The 16,311-nt window shown below is 37.8% G+C and overlaps 1 protein-coding gene across 5 annotated transcripts in view; it reads right to left on the reverse strand.

The window, feature by feature from the left end:
• Window positions 1-16,311, reverse strand: part of POLI (DNA polymerase iota) — a 30,220-nt gene that overhangs the window by 1,724 nt on the left and 12,185 nt on the right. For 4 of the 5 annotated variants that reach the window (XM_040478791.1, XM_040478790.1, XM_040478792.1 and 1 more), the window contains 5 exons: window positions 16,030-16,266; window positions 13,618-13,796; window positions 11,960-12,051; window positions 9,052-9,182; window positions 1,685-1,890 (listed from right to left, as the gene is read on the reverse strand). In XM_040478791.1, the coding sequence (XP_040334725.1) occupies window positions 1,685-1,890; window positions 9,052-9,182; window positions 11,960-12,051; window positions 13,618-13,796; window positions 16,030-16,266 (845 nt within the window). The remainder of the gene's footprint in view (window positions 1-1,684; window positions 1,891-9,051; window positions 9,183-11,959; window positions 12,052-13,617; window positions 13,797-16,029; window positions 16,267-16,311) is intronic. The other variant, XM_040478795.1, reaches the window with a different exon arrangement.

Consider the following 16,311-nt stretch of genomic DNA (forward strand, 5'->3'; position numbering starts at 1 on the left):
GAAAGAAAGAAAGAAAGAAAGAAAGAAAGAAAGAAAGAAAGAAAGAAAGAAATTCAAAAAACATCTTCAGCTCTAATTTGCATAATTTGTCTTTAAATTTTTAAGTTTTTTTTTTTAATATTTATTTTTGAGAGAGAGAGACAGTGCAAGCAGGGGAGGGGCAGAGAGAAGGACACACAGAATCCAAAGCAGGTTTCAGGTTCTGAGCTGTCAACACAGAGCCCAATGCAGGGCTAGAACCCACGAATGGCAAGATCATGACCTGAGCCAAAGTTGGATAACCAATGAGTCACCCGGGTGTCCCTAATTTGCATAATTTTTCTATGTAAAGTTTTTCACTTAAATTTTCCCTCCAGTTTTGAGCACCATGAAAATGTATTCACAGTCAAATATAACTCAGGAAACATCAATACAACCATAACTTCAAAAAAGTAAAGGAAGAGATCTGGCACACTAAATTTACTGTATTCCACTTATATTTACCTAACACCACTATAAAGTCTTACAATTCTGATTGTACAGATTAAGAAGTAAAAAACAGGGGCGCCTGGGTGGCTCAGTCGGTTAAGCATCCAACTTCAGCTCAGGTCACGATCTCACGGCTTGTGAGTTCGAGCCCCACGTCGGGCCCTGTGTCAACAGCTCAGAGCCTGGAGCCTCTTCAGATTCTGTGCTTTGTCTCTCTCTCTGCCCCTCCCCCGCTCACACTCTGTCTCTGGAAAATAAACATTAAAAACAAATTTTTTTAAAGAAGCAAAAAATAAATACCTCCTTAAATTTCAGTTAATAAAGGGAATAAAAGGGCCACAGGAAAAAAGTAATTTGAAGAGGGTACTAATTCATTATTTCTGTAACAGTATTCTGTTCTCACTTTAAACTTAAATGTAAATGAAAATATTACTGAAATTCTACTAATTAAACATTAAAACAAAGAAAATAATAAAATCATTTTAAATTAACAGTTAACTATAGGCAAGAACAATTTAGTAAAATATGATTATTTTCTAAAACATCCCATATTTAGTAACTAGAGGTGTGCTAAATGGCCGTATATATAGGCTTTTGTTTTTAGTCACCTGAAAATATGACTGGCCTCTGCTTCTCTACTGCCATGCTCTTAATTTCTACAACTGTAGAATCAGTAGTTGTATTATATCAATCTTGCTGTCAAAATTTAATATAATTTTAAAACTAAGAAAATGTAAATACTTTAACAAAACATTGGGGGGACACTGGTAGCTTATGTATAATTTTTTTTTATTGTCAATATCTGGAAATATTTTCACATATTAGCTAATCATCACATTCCTCTTTTTGTACCTCTTCTGGTAGTTCATAGAAAATTTCAAGATCAATGTCAAAAGGAAAGGTAATTTTCTCATCAGTAGAATCTTGCGATTTTCTGTTAAGTCTTTCATGATGACAGACTGTTGCTATTAGTTCCTTATGGCTATCTGTAGTGCAGTTTTTGGAGAAAGGTTGCTCCAAACTTTTGGAAGTTAACACTCCCAAAACAAGGAACCTCCATAGTGGTTTTCTCTTTTATCCAGTGATGCTTATGTAATGGGTACAATATACGAGTAAGTCATTTGGACAATATTATCTGGAGGAATTTCTAAATTGTATCCATGGAACACACACTTAGATTTGTAACTTAACCACACAAATCAAACAGTGTACTCACAAAACTGCGCTTGCCAGAGCAGGAAGTTGTCGATAATGATGGTGTTAAATAATAATCAATAGTCCCTTTCTTAGCAGTAGTTAATGCTTTAAGGTTGCAGAGGCACACACTTAAAAGGGTAAGATGAAATGGCATCTTCACATTCACCATATTTCGAAAAAGTTTCATAAGTATATCAACCATTGGAGTCATCACATCATAATTTCCTAAATAAAATGTTTGACAAGACAATATCTAAGCACACTGTATCATAATCAATATTAAAAGCTAAATCTAATGTATACTGCTTCGATTAAAAAGTTAAAATCTTGGGGCGCCTGGGTGGCGCAGTCGGTTGAGCGTCCGACTTCAGCCAGGTCACGATCTCACGGTCCGGGAGTTCGAGCCCCGCGTCAGGCTCTGGGCTGATGGCTCAGAGCCTGGAGCCTGTTTCCGATTCTGTGTCTCCCTCTCTCTCTGCCCCTCCCCCGTTCACGCTCTGTCTCTCTCTGTCCCAAAAATAAATAAACGTTGAAAAAAAAAATTAAAAAAAAAAAAATAAAAAGTTAAAATCTTAAATAGATATCATTGAAAACACCTTGACATTATATACTAAACTGAGCCAACCTAAACACTAAGACAAATGAGTTAAAGTTTTCAAAAGATTTGAAATACAGGACTTCTGGTTATGGAAGTGTCATGAGGTAAGAAAATCTCCCCATAAAACCGTAATAAAACTTAACAAAATTGGGTGGCTGGGTGGCTGAGTCAGTTGAGTGTCCGACTTCGGATCTGGTAGTGATCTCAAGGTTCGTGAATTCAAGCCCAGCATCGGGCTCTAGGTTGACAATGCAGAGCCTACTTTGGATTCTCTCTCTGTCTCTGTCTCTGTCTCTCTCTGCCCGCCCCCACCATGCTTTTTCTCTAATTAAAAAAACTGGAAAAACAAAACTGAACAAAACTGCCCAAAACAGCTATTTTGAGGGTCTGGAAATGAATGAAAGGCAAATGAACTGAGAACTTAGATAAGAAAGTACGAGACCGCAACCTTACTGGCTGGGATTGTTCATATCTTCACGCAGCAATCCTGCGAGGTGAGGCTGGCTGTGAAAGCCAGCAGCTCTGTTGCCAGAAAGGACAGACTTGATTTGAGGCAGAGGCAGAAGCCCAGTGAAGTGAATAAACCTGGTAGGAAACAAATGGGGAAACTGCATAGCACTCTAGCCTGAGGTTGTAGTTGTGACTGGAATGAGCAAAAACATCAGTGGACCAGCCATAAATTTACCCAGGAGATCTGGAAATGAGAGAGCCATAGAGGGACTGGATAAGCTCTCCTCCCAACCCAGCCGACTGGGAGACTGCATGCACATGAAGGGGAGGCCAGAGAAGGCCCAAGCTCTCCACACGGGACTGAACAGAATGGCAACCAACATACACGGAAGATGCAAGTGGGCTACAGAAAATAAAAGCCCCTAAGGCAGAGCTGAAAATGGCCTCACTTTTTTTTCTTTTTTTTTAATTTTAGAGGGAGAAAGAGAGAGGGCATAAGCTGGGGAGAGGGGCAGCGGGAGGGGGAGGGGGAGGGAGGGGGAGGGAGGGAGGGAGGGAGGGAGAGAGAGAGAGAGAGAGAGAGAGAGAGAGAGAAAATCCCAAACAGGTTCCATGCTCAGCGCAGAGCTCCATCCTATGACCCTGGGATCATGACCTACGCTGAAATCAAGTCAGATGTTCAAACAACTGAGCAACCCCGGCACCCTGAAAATGGCTTAATTTTGTAAAGTGCTCTCCAACCCATGAACTTATCTACTGACAGAAGGTAGAAGCCTTTCAGGCTCTAGCATTCAGGCAAAAGCTTTGACCAGTCATTGGCTAACTACTAAACTATGTAGACACAGGGGTGGCCTAGAAGCCAAAATAAATTTTTTTTATTTAAATTAAAAAAGGAAAAGAAAGCTAAGCAGAGAAATCAGACGCTACAAATCACAGGGGAGGTAGATTCTGTGGCTTAAGTTCAGACAAGTTAGAAAAGAAAAAGGCGGGGGGGGGGGGGCGGGGAGCCCACAGGAAAAAACACCCAAATCTAGAGTTGCTAAAACCCATTATCTGAAATGTCCATTTTTCAAACAAAATATTACAATACATAAAGAAACAGGAGTGTGATCTAGTCAGGAGGAAAAAGCAGTCGATAGAAATTGACTTTGAGTTGGATTTAGCAGACTTCAAAGCTGCTACCATGGACATGTTCAAAGAATTAAAGAAATCTATTTTAAGGAATTAAAGTAAAATATGATAGACTACCAAGAAAGGAGAATCTCATAAGGAAACAGAATCAAACACACAAATAAACAAAGCGAATAGCAAATCTAGAGTTAAAATTACAGTAATCAAAACAAATAAAATCGCTAGATGGGCAACAGTGGTTTGGATAGCTGAATCAAGAGAACTTGAAGGCAACTCAATAGAAATTATCCAATCTTGGGGTACCTGGCTGCCTCAGTAGAGCATGAGACTCTTGACTTTAGGGTTCTAAGTTTGAGCCCCACATTGGATATAGAAATTACTTCAAAAAATAAAAATCTTAAAAAAAAAAAAGAAATCCAATCTGAAAAAGGAGAGAAAAAAGACTGAAGAAAAAATAAACAGAATTGCACATATCTGTAGGACACTATCAAGCATATCAACATATTCACAATGAGAATCGCAGAGGAGATGAGAGGGAAAAAAGGGCAAGAAAGAGTTTTTGAAGAAATAAGAGCCTAAAATTCTACAAATTTCATTAAAAAATTAATCTACAGAATCAAGAAGCTCAATAAATCCCAAGTAAGAAAAACACAAAGATTCCATACTTTTAGACACATCATGGTCAAACTGCTGAAAAACAAAGAGACAAATGACCCATCACATGAAGGAGAATAACAATACAATTGTACAGTACAACTCAGCTCCAAATTCACCCTTCAGTACCTGCTCTGATAACGCTTAGACTCTTTAAAATTTTCTACATTGAATATGATACTAAGTTTTGTCATTAGAGAACACCAGAAGACCACTAAAGGAGAAAGGCAGCTTCTCTTCCTGGATGTATTGCCATTTAATTTTTCTTGCTTCCATTCATTACACGGTTTGTTGGTAGTACACGTGGGCACATCTAATAGTGCTTGCCATATCACACACATGTGGAATGCCCAGTCCCTAAGCAACCTCGAGCCCAAGTCTGAGCTTAGTGACTATGTACCATGGCACTACCAACTCAAACACCATACCTACCAGGAAGTGCCCCAACTCATTCTGCACACTCACTTAACTGCCTTGACTTAGGTGGTTGCTTCCTCCAGCTCTTCCTATGCAGGCACCATCCCTTCCACCTTTGCACTAGCAGAATACAGATTTCTTCAGCACAAGTAGCCACTGGCCTCAGCTTGCCTGCATCCTAAAAGGTTGGTAACAGAAGCCCTCCCAACATGAACACTGCATACGCCAACTCATGCACTGCCTCACCAGTAAGCAAGCTCCCACCATCCCAACTCCTTCTGTGTGCCCACCAGCTATCCACAGATCAGAGGATGGTTTTCTCCTCACCCAGTAACTATGGACCAGCTCTGGGCCAGGGAATTCAAAGGATTTCTCTACCATCCAATGTTCTGCAACCACACCTTCTCCTTGAGGGGTAGGGGGACTCTCCTTTCCAAGTTTGTCCTTCCCTGAGTACTTTTCCTCAGTCCTTGGGTACCTCTGAAAGGACAGTGCAGAGCCTGCTTGGGATTCTCTCCCTCCCTCTCTCTCTGCCCCTCCCCAATGTGTGCACTCTCTCTCTCCTTCTTACAAAAAATAAACAAACATTAAAAAACAAACAAAAAAAGAGTTCTCTTTATACCTTTAGAGTCACTCCCCATCATAGTTTAATAATTTTGTGAAACTTTCTCTATGCAAATTTTTGTGTGGTTTTTCTCTCTTGATTTGAAGGAGACTGATAACACTATTAATAGAAAACTCTTTTCTCACCATAAATAACGGAAACCAGAAGACTAGAGAATAGTATATTCACAGTATGGAAGGAAAAACTGTCAAGAATTATATATCCGGACAAATTGTCATTCAAAAATGCTGCGTTGGTAGAGTTTTCCATACATTTTAGTTACGGAGAATGGTTTGATAGTGTTGCTCAACTCTTCATTTCAAACATAAATGGTGCATTTTCCAGGACAGACTATATGCTAGGCAATAAAATTAGACTCAATAAATCTGAACACTGAAAATACTCAAAATATGTTCTCTGATCAATATGAAATTAAAGTAGAAATCAACAACAGAATGAAATTTGGGAAACCATCAAATACTTGGAAATTAAACAAATTTCTAAACAAGACTGGGGTCAAAGAAGAAATCACAAGGATATTAGAAGTAATTTTGACCTTAATGAAAAGGAAATACAACAAAAATTATGGAATGAAGCTAAAGCACTACTAAAAGGAATGTATAATTTTAAACTTGAATTATTAGAAAATAAAGCTGTATAAAATAATGTAAGCTTCCATCTTTTTTTTTTTTTCCCAACGTTTATTTATTTTTGGGACAGAGAGAGACAGAGCATGAACGGGGGAGGGGCAGAGAGAGAGGGAGACACAGAATCGGAAACAGGCTCCAGGCTCTGAGCCATCAGCCCAGAGCCTGACGTGGGGCTCAAACTCACGGACCGCGAGATCGTGACCTGGCTGAAGCCGGACGCTTAACCGACTGCGCCACCCAGGCGCCCCATCTATCTTAAGAAACCAGAGGGGAAAAGGCAAATTAAACTTAAAGCAAGAAAAAAGAAGGCAATAACAAAGACAGGGCAAAAATACATGAAATAGAAAGTAAAAAAACAACACAGAAATCAATGATACCAAAAGTTGGATCTTAGAAAAGACAAATAAAACCTGAATAAGGCCTCACTCAGATAAACCTTTGCTAGAATGATAAAGAAAAAAAGAGAATACATGAATTACCAAAATCAGGAATGAAAGAGGAGACATCACTATAGATCCTACAAAAATTAGAAGGATAATAAAAGAATACTGACAACTTCATGCCAACAAATTAGACAACTTGGATGAAATGGATACATTCCTGTAAGATTAAAAATTACTGACTCAAAATAAATACAAAATTTGAATAAACTTAAAACAAATACACAAATCAAATTCCTATTTTAAAATCTTCCCACAAACAAAAGCCCAGGATCATGTATAGCCAAAAGAATTTCAAAAAAGAACAAAGCTGGAGAACTTACACTACTTAATTTCAAAACTTACAACAAAGTATCAGGGTAGCACTGGTAGAAGGATAACCATATAAATCAATGGACTAAGCATATAAAGAAAGAAACACTTCTGTTGTCAGTTAGTTTTTAACAAAGGTGCCATGACAATTCAAGAGAGAAAGAGGAGTCTATTTAACAAATTCTGTTGGAACAACTGGATATCCATATACAAAAGAATGAACTAAGATTCTTACACCATACAAAAATATTTACTCAAAGTGGATCTAAGTGTAAAGCTTAAAACTATAAATTTTTTTTTAATTTTTTGAAATGTTTATTTGAGAGAGAGAGAGAGAGAGAGAGGGAGGGAGGGAGGGAGGGAGGGAGGGGCAGAGAGAATTCCAAGCAGGCTCTCGGCTGTCAGCACAGAACCCAACGTGGAGCTCAAACTCACGAACTGTGAGATCATGACCTGTGCCAAAACCAAGAGTCAGACGTTTAACTGACTGAGCCACCCAGGTGCCCTTTTTTTTTTTAAGTTTATTTATTTATTTTGAGAGAGAACACAGCAGGGGAGTGGCAAAGAAAGAGGGAGTGAGAGAGAATCCCAAGCAGGCTCTGAATTTCATGCTGAGCCTGACGCAGGGCTCAGTTTCACAACTGTGAGATCATGACCTGAGCCAAAATCAAGAGTTAGACACTCAACCGACTGAGCCACCCAGGTGCCCCTAAAACTATACATTTCTTTTTTTTTTTTTTAATTTTTTTAAATGTTTACTTACTTTGAGAGAGAGAGCATGCACGAGCAGGCAGAGAGAAAGAAAGAGAGAAAAACAAGCAGGTTCTGCACTGTCAGCACAGAGCCTGAAGTGGGCTCAATCTCACAAACCATGAGTTCATGACCTGACCCAAAATCAAGAGTCGGATGCTTAATGGACTGAGCCACCTAGGCACCCCAAAACTATACATTTCTAAAAGAAAACACAGGAGGAAATATCTGTGACTTTTGGGTTAGGCAAAGAATTTTTACATAGACCACGAAAAGCATTATCCATAAAAGAAAAAAAAAAAAAAAACCAAAACACAATGAAATACTACTACAAGGCCACAAGAATGACTATAATAAAATACACCAACTTATATTAACATGCAAAAAGCTATAATTTGTATATCATTATATATACATAATCATTATACATACATTCTGCTCAAGAAAGTGTACCTAAAATAATGGAATAGATACCCTATAACAAAGAGAAGATATATCTTATCCAACCTAAAAGTATACCAAAGCAACTAGTATAAATCAATGAATGACGAAGTAAACGTCCTAAAAAATTAGACTTTTGATTTAAATTGAAAAAATTACTTTTTTCTCTTATTTTAGTTTGTAAAACTCTGAATTCTTATGATTATGTATGTGAATACTTTTATAATTTACTATAATTTAAAATAATTATTTTTTAATGTTAAAACTATGGCACTATGCCATATACCATTTCTGTATGAAAATTATAAATGCTAGATAAATACCTGGAGATGTTTCCTCTACTTTTTGGAAAAAATATTAGTATTGGAAACATTAAAGAAATTAAACAAAAGAAAAAAAAAAAGAAACTGACAACACTAAGAATATGAAAGCCTAGAACCTTCATGCATTCTTGGTAAGAATACAAATGTTTATACTCACTTCAGAAAACTGTTTGGCAGTTTCTTAAAAGTTCAACTTAACATACAACCCAGCAGTTCCACTCTCTGTAATCTACCCAAGATAAACAAAAACATATATCTGCCCAATGAATTGCATGCAAATGTTCATAGCACCATTTTTCATAATAGCCAAAAAATGGTAACGACCTAAATGCCCATAAAGAAGTTATCTTGAATCATGTAACACATTATCATAGTTTTGTTTTCTCTGTACTTGGGGAACACTGTTAACTGCAGCTTTATTTTTATTATCTATTAAAAAACAACAAACAACAAAGTCGTTCTGTGAAAATTCCTGATATAATGAAGGTATTTAATAGCTAACTAACTCCCTGTGAAGACTCTCCATCTTTGGGCCATATTGCTAATTCAAAGTTTTTGTTTTTGTTTTTTGAAGAGTTCAATCTGCCAATTAAATTATTAGAAAAATATCCCAAACCTGTCCCTAACTTCTGAATTACATGCGATGGAATAGGGCACTGACGACTTTCACGGCTACAGTGATTCTCAGGTGAATACCGACGGATTATTAATCTTATTGTATGTGGCTTCCTTCCATCTTGGCATACTCTAAAAGTAAAGAGAAAGTGGAAACAAGGAATCAGAAAAGTATTACTTAAAGTTTTTTTTTTTTTTTTTGAACCTAAGAGTATCACCGTAACAATTATAAACATAGTTGATAACTAGGCAGGAAGCAATACAAGCGTCTGAATAGTCACCAAGTCTATGCACCAAAGCTCTGAAATCTTAAATGTTAAGGCTCTCAGGCCTCACTCAGAATTGAGGGCAATCAGAAAAGAACAGAAATAAGGTACAATTACATAATTATAACAAGCCATTTTTATAATTCAAATCCAAACATAACTGAAAGCAATATATTAAAATCAGCAGGAAATTTAAGAAACTAAGAGAATCATTCACTGACAGGCAAATACATGAAAAATGACAGATTTTTTACACAGGAAAAAAGGATTACAAAAAGAAAAAAATTTTAATGAGATAATTTTGTCAAAAAGCACTCCCTGAAAAGATCCAAGGAGACAGTACCACCATTATATGGCAAATTAGAGTAATAACTTCAAAGACCAATTATATGCCACATTTAAGAAAATAAGTACACGTACATGCATCTTAAAAAGTGTTTCATTCAAATGGTCTTGGTTTTAGTGTTGAAAATAAAAGTTTTAATGAGATACAAAATTCACTTAAAAAGCAGAAAATCTAATCACTAGAATAAATGTCATTAAAAAATAATATTTTCCTTTTTATATGTATGGCAATGTATTAAAAATCACAAACACAAAATACAAATATTGTACATTGTTAAACATACTCAAATTGAATTCTGAACTAGAAAATTTGGATTTTTGTAAAAAATAATTTTTTCTCTTATTTTTCTTTCGCAAGACTTGATTGTTGCCTTACTAAAATAATAAGATATGTTAAATGGTTCCTGTAAACACATTACTAGTTTAAATACCTTCCAGTTCAGTGTCTTCTACTAAGTCATTATTCAAAGAGTCTGACTTGGTTCCTATAACTAATTAAGACATATTAAGAAAAGGTCATATTCTAAGCAAGCTTAAACTAGTGCCCAGAGGATGGGTTAAAAATTATGTGATTTTAGAAGCATCTGGGTGGTTGAGTCGGTTGAGTATCTGACTTTGGCTCAGGTCATGATCCCACGGTTAGTGAGTTCAAGTCCCAAGTAGGGATGTGTGCTGACAGCTCGGAGCCTGGAGCATGCTTTGGATTCTGTGTCTCCCTCACTCTCTGCCCCTTCCCCACTTGCGTGTGCTCGAGCTTGCTCTCTCTCTCTCTCTCTCTCTCAAAAATAAGCATTAAAAAAAGTTATAAAAAAATTATATGATTTTACACCTCTTACATAGCTATACCATTAGTTATCATATACTCTTCCAGAAAAAAAACACATTCACACAAACACAATTATTTTTTTGCCCGTCACATAGATGGTATGATATCTCAGTCACTGAAATAAGGGGCCATGGTGTAGAGGGAGTGGCAAGCAGAGAGAAGGAGAAACGGTTCACAGTTTCTCAGTAATTCACAGTAATTTTTTTTTTTAAGTTTATGTTATTTTGAAAGAGACAGAGAGAAAACATAGCGGGGGGCCCCCCCCCCCCGCAGGGAGAGAGAGAGAGAATCCCAAGCAGGCTTTGCACTCCACACTGAACCCAATATAGGGCTCAATCTCACAATGGTAAGATCATAACCAGAGTCAAAATCAAAAGTCAGACATTTAATCGGCTGAGCCACCTATAGGTGGTAATTACAGGTTTAAAGCATCTAGTCTCATTTCTGGGCTGATTCTTCTGGGCTGTAAAATTTCTGTGGCTTCTCTACCTGCAGAACTCTTGCCAATGGCCCGGCATTTCACAGCAGTCCTCCGTTTAGCTGAAGCAAAGTGGATGACCCAGTTTCAGCAGCATACTCACAGGCCCAGCCTGAGTTATATCACCGGAGCTGGGTCATTCAGCCAGCCACAGCCCAGGCAGCAAACCATGCGCTCTGGCTCTGCTCAAGACATGAGAACCACACAGCAGGTGACAGCAAAGCTGTAGGAAATTTTCCCTCATCAGTTTACTGACACTTACAGTCATCTAAAACCTTTCTCTCTCGTCATAGTTACAGTCATTACAGAAGCACAGATACCCAAAAGTGTTAGACCCCTGACACCTTACTTTGAGAAATCAAAGAAATGGGAGGCAAAGAGATCATACTCTTGTATGGAATACTGAGAAATAGATATATGATAGGAAAGGAGCATCAGAAACTAAACATCTTGTTCCATTTATGCTATGCTATTCGTACACTCCTAATCCCAGCTGACACTTTCATGTCCTTCCAGACCAGTGCCCTGCACACACTGCCCTCACTCTCCCTGCTCACGCATAGCCCCACTTAGCTATTCCTTTGTCTGACTCCATTTTCTTTCACACAGTCTGAGGCAAAGGAGATAGAAGCGTTCTTCCACTCTCTCCATCACTGTTCGTCTGAATAATTTCCTAACCTCAATCATCACAAATTTGTAGGTGTAGAGATTCCAGATATCCATAAAACCCTCTTAGATAACCATGAGCAGCTTAAGATCCAAAGGATAACCACAATGTTACTAAAATTAAAACTAATGTAAATGGATTAAATTTAGTTAAGAGTATATGTCCCTATATTTGCAACAGTTTATAATGTAGAGAAATTCAATGATAAATGATCACTCTTTATACTGTTCGGTCTCTAGTTATTCTATAAATTCTAAGAACATCAAGTATACTTTCTATATACTTTACACAGAATATATAGGATGATATGGCAAAATGGAAAATCACCTGTTCAAAAGACTGGCAAGTAGTTCTTCAATCTTATTTTTAGCTTCAACTTCCGATGAACATTTTTTAAATGAATCCTCTTCACTAAAGGACTACCAAAGAAGCACAAATAGGGATTACTATAAACCCAAATAAGCAAGTCCAGTTATGAGCGTGGATGTCAAATATTCAGTACATTCTTTACTAACTTCCCTCTGGTGCTCAGTTTCAGCCATTTAGTTCGCTTCTGTATGAGCTCTTTTTATCTGCAAGTTACTGTACTCCACTAGAAAGTTCACTGGAAGTCAAGAAAATTATAAAGCTCTACTACCTGGGGCGCCTGGGAGGCTCACTTGGTTAAGTGTCCGACTCTTGATTTCGACGCATGTCATGATCTCACAGTTCATGAATTTGAGCCGATTCGGGCTCTGCACTGACACCACAGAGCCTACTCGGGATTCTCCATCTCCCCTCCCCTGCTCATGCGTGTGTACGTGTGTGTGCGCACGCATGCATGCTCTCTCTCCCTCTCTCTCATGATAAACAACAACAACAAAAAGCTCTAGTACCAACTCCAACCTTTATTCTATGATTACAGTAAGGCTCTTAATCTCCTAGCACTTGAATTTGAGTTTAACCTTGGACATGTTACTTAACCTTTCTAAAGTACATTATCCTTATCAATTTTTTTGTAATGTTTATTTTTGAGAGATAATTGTAATTATTTAGTAACAATTTACTGAGTAATTATTTTTCAGAGAGAGACAGTGCAAGCAGGGAAAGGGCAGAGAGGGAAGAAGACACAAATCCAAAGCAGGCTCCAGGCTCTGAGCTGCCAGCACAGAGTCCGACTCAGGGCTTGAACTCACTAACCGTGAGATCATGACCTGGGCCGAAGTTGAACACCTAACTGACTGAGCTACCCAGGCGCCCCCAGTATCCTCATCTTAAAAAAAGAATGAGGGAGAGGGAAAAGGTATGAACAAATAATAGTACTACCTACCTCAAAGCTTTGTTGTAAAGATTGAATGGAATAAGGTATGTAAAGCACTTAGTAAAGTGCCTGTCACATAGGAAAAAAAAAATCAATGTTAACTGGGTGATTATACCTGTCTCTATATTTCTTAAATCATTAGACTACTCAGAAAACAAGATTTCTTAAAAACTGAAATATTTTAGCTAATGTATACAATAAAGTCTGTAAAAAATTAAGAGGCATTTAATCAAGGTAGCTAACTTGAGGCTGAAATACTAATTCTTAGATTCAATTTAAAAATATTTACTAATCTAATAAATTAGCCTTCTCATAGGAAAGTGATCATGTACTCAACCTAGTAAGCAAATTAGAATAGTAAGAACATAGTACTAAAACCAGAAATCTTTTTTTAAATATTTTCTTTTTTTTTTTTTTAACGTTTATTTTATTTTTGGGACAGAGAGAGACAGAGCATGAACGGGCGAGGGGCAGAGAGAGAGGGAGACACAGAATCGGAAACAGGCTCCAGGCTCTGAGCCATCAGCGCAGAGCCTGACGTGGGGCTCGAACTCACGGACAGTGAGATCGTGACCTGGCTGAAGTCGGACGCTTAACCGACTGCGCCACCCAGGCGCCCCTAAAACCAGAAATCTTTATCTCAAATAATGTGCCAACAATTACAATAAATATCATTATCACATACCTGAGGTGGTCCTGAGGGTGTCACAGGAGAGTTATCCTCTCCAAAACTGAGCTTCTGAATACGCTGTGCAACTGAAATTCCTAATTCCTTTTCTAGTATTTTGGATGAAAAGGTTTGGAGATCATGCACACTTCTGATACCCAGAGCTTCAAGACGTTTGGTAGTTTTATAGCCAATACCTAGGCAAAAAAGAAATACACACAGTGTTATAGTAGCTTTTCTCCTTAAAATAAAGCTAATTCAAGTATATATAATACACATCTTTCAATACCATCAAACACATCTTTCAATACCATAATGAATATTGTGCTAGGATTAAATTTTATTGAAAATTAGGCTGTCCTTCTTCTATTCAGGGTCTCTTAAATGAACCACTTCCAAAACCTAACAACCCTAGTACAACATAATGAATATGGAGATAACCAAAAAATGCTGTCTTAATAAAATGAAGTATTTATCACCTGTTATATAACACTTTGGAAGTATTCAAGAGTCATGGTTATTATTTATGCAAAGAAAGACTGTCACTAAATAAAATTAGCATGTGCTTACTAGCTAATCTGACTCCTGCATATATCACACATTTATCCACAAGTCGTATCTGCCAATATTTACTTGCCCAAATACAAGAGCCATAAAGCAAATAAATAAAAAAATCTACTCATTGGCAAAACTCCTAGCAAAAGTTGTTGCACTAACACTCAGTCATAGTTTATCACCTTACCTGAGATGTTCAGGTAATTTAGTGCCCCTTTCTCTTTTTTAAAATATTTATTTATTTATTGGGGGTGGGGGGAGGAAGGACAGCATGCCAGAGAGTGTAAGTGGGGGAAGGGCAGAGACAGAAGGAGAGAGGGAGAGAGCTGTCAGCTGGAAGTCCGAAGTAGGGTCTATCCCACAAACTGCGAGATCATGACCTGAGCTGAAATTCAGACGCTTAACCGACTTAGCCATCCAAGCACCCCTCTCTCAATTAAAAAAAAGAAAAAATTAATTCTACAGTCTTCTGATTTCCCTGCACAGTAAAAGAAGTAAATCAAAGCCAACTGGTATGGAGGGGAAATTATTAAAGTGGAGTAACAGGAGGGGGCGCCTGGGTGGCTCAGTCGGTTAAGCGTCCGACTTCAGCTCAGGTCACGATCTCACAGTCCGTGAGTTCGAGCCCCACGTCGGGCTCTGGGCTGATGGCTCGGAGCCTGGAGCCTGCTTTCGATTCTGTGTCTCCCTCTCTCTCTGCCCCTCCCCCATTCATGCTCTGTCTCTCTCTGTCTCAAAAATAAATAAAAACGTTAAAAAAAAAAATTTAAAGTGGAGTAACAGATATGTTCACAGCTGAAATAAAAGAGGGCTGGCAATTTGGCAATAAGGAAGAGAAAGCCTGTAAAAAAAGAAACAAATCCAAGAACTCAAAAAATAAAGCCAAGTAATAACGTTATTTATGACTGTATCAGTATAGTCCTTAATTTATTACAACCGGACATAGTTAACTGTTGCAGACTCAGAAAACTACAAGCTATATGAATTAACAAAAACGATTGTAATCACACATACATGGATTAAAAATATGAAGTTACGACATCTGAAGGTTCAGTTGTCCTAAAAATTCATTTCCACAGAATTCTAACATTTTATTCCCCAGCAATGCCATAGAAATGAAGTTTAACACATCCCTTATTAATGGTCTATAAAAACATAAGTATTTGATCTTCAAAGACAGAAATTTGCCCCATGCCCTGAATACGTCACTAACCGCCTCAAGAAAACTAGCTTCTTCATCTTTAAAATAAGAACTTGGTAGGGGCGCCTGGGTGGCTCAGTCAGTTGAGCGTCCGACTTCGGCTCAGGTCATGATCTCACAGTTAGTGGGTTCGAGCCCTGCGTCGGGCTCTGTGCTGACGGCTTGGAGCCTGGAGCCTGCCTCGGATTCTGTGTCTCCCTCTCTCTCTGCCCCTCCCCTGCTCATGCTCGGTCTGTCGCTGTCTCTCAAGAATAAATAAATGTTAAAAAAAAAAAAGTTTTTTAAAACAAGAACTTGGCCTAAATGCTTTGCAAGGTCCCTTGTAGCCCTAATATTTTCTATATAATCCCAAAGCAGAGTTAGTAAAAGACCAATGCCCCTCTCCAAATGCAGTGTACAGTATAAGAATATGAAGCAGGGACTGGAAATAAAGGACCACGTTTCCAGGTTATAACTTTCATGATCATATTCAAACTATACTAAAATAAAGTAGGTGAAACTAGAAAAGCACTTTCATAGATTTCCTAATCCAGATTCCCTCCAGAGAACATTAGGGTTTTGGGTTTTCTCCAAGAGCCAAGGATACAGGCTGTAAGAATTAATTACATGTATCTACAATTTTGAAAATTAAAGAAATGCAATTAATGTATACTTTTCAAATATATATGTCTTACCAGGCATTTCCTTTACATGGTTCAAGCTCTGAATGAGAACTTGAGAACTTTCAGGTAGTAAGACTGTTTGTTGATTTGGTTTAAAAACACCAGAAACTAATTTTGCCAATAATTTATTAGAAGCCACTCCAGCACAGCCAGTGAGACCCAGTTGATTATACATGGCTTCCCGCATCTCTGCTGCAATCTGAGATCCAACAAGGAGTCTGACGTGCAAGATGTCATGTAGGTTTACATCTATAAAAACAACCAATGTCATTACAAGTCACTACAAAAAAATCT

Source organism: Herpailurus yagouaroundi, unplaced genomic scaffold (assembly GCF_014898765.1).
Source record: "Herpailurus yagouaroundi ecotype Mexico unplaced genomic scaffold, PumYag 142, whole genome shotgun sequence".
Taxonomy (NCBI): domain Eukaryota; kingdom Metazoa; phylum Chordata; class Mammalia; order Carnivora; family Felidae; genus Herpailurus; species Herpailurus yagouaroundi.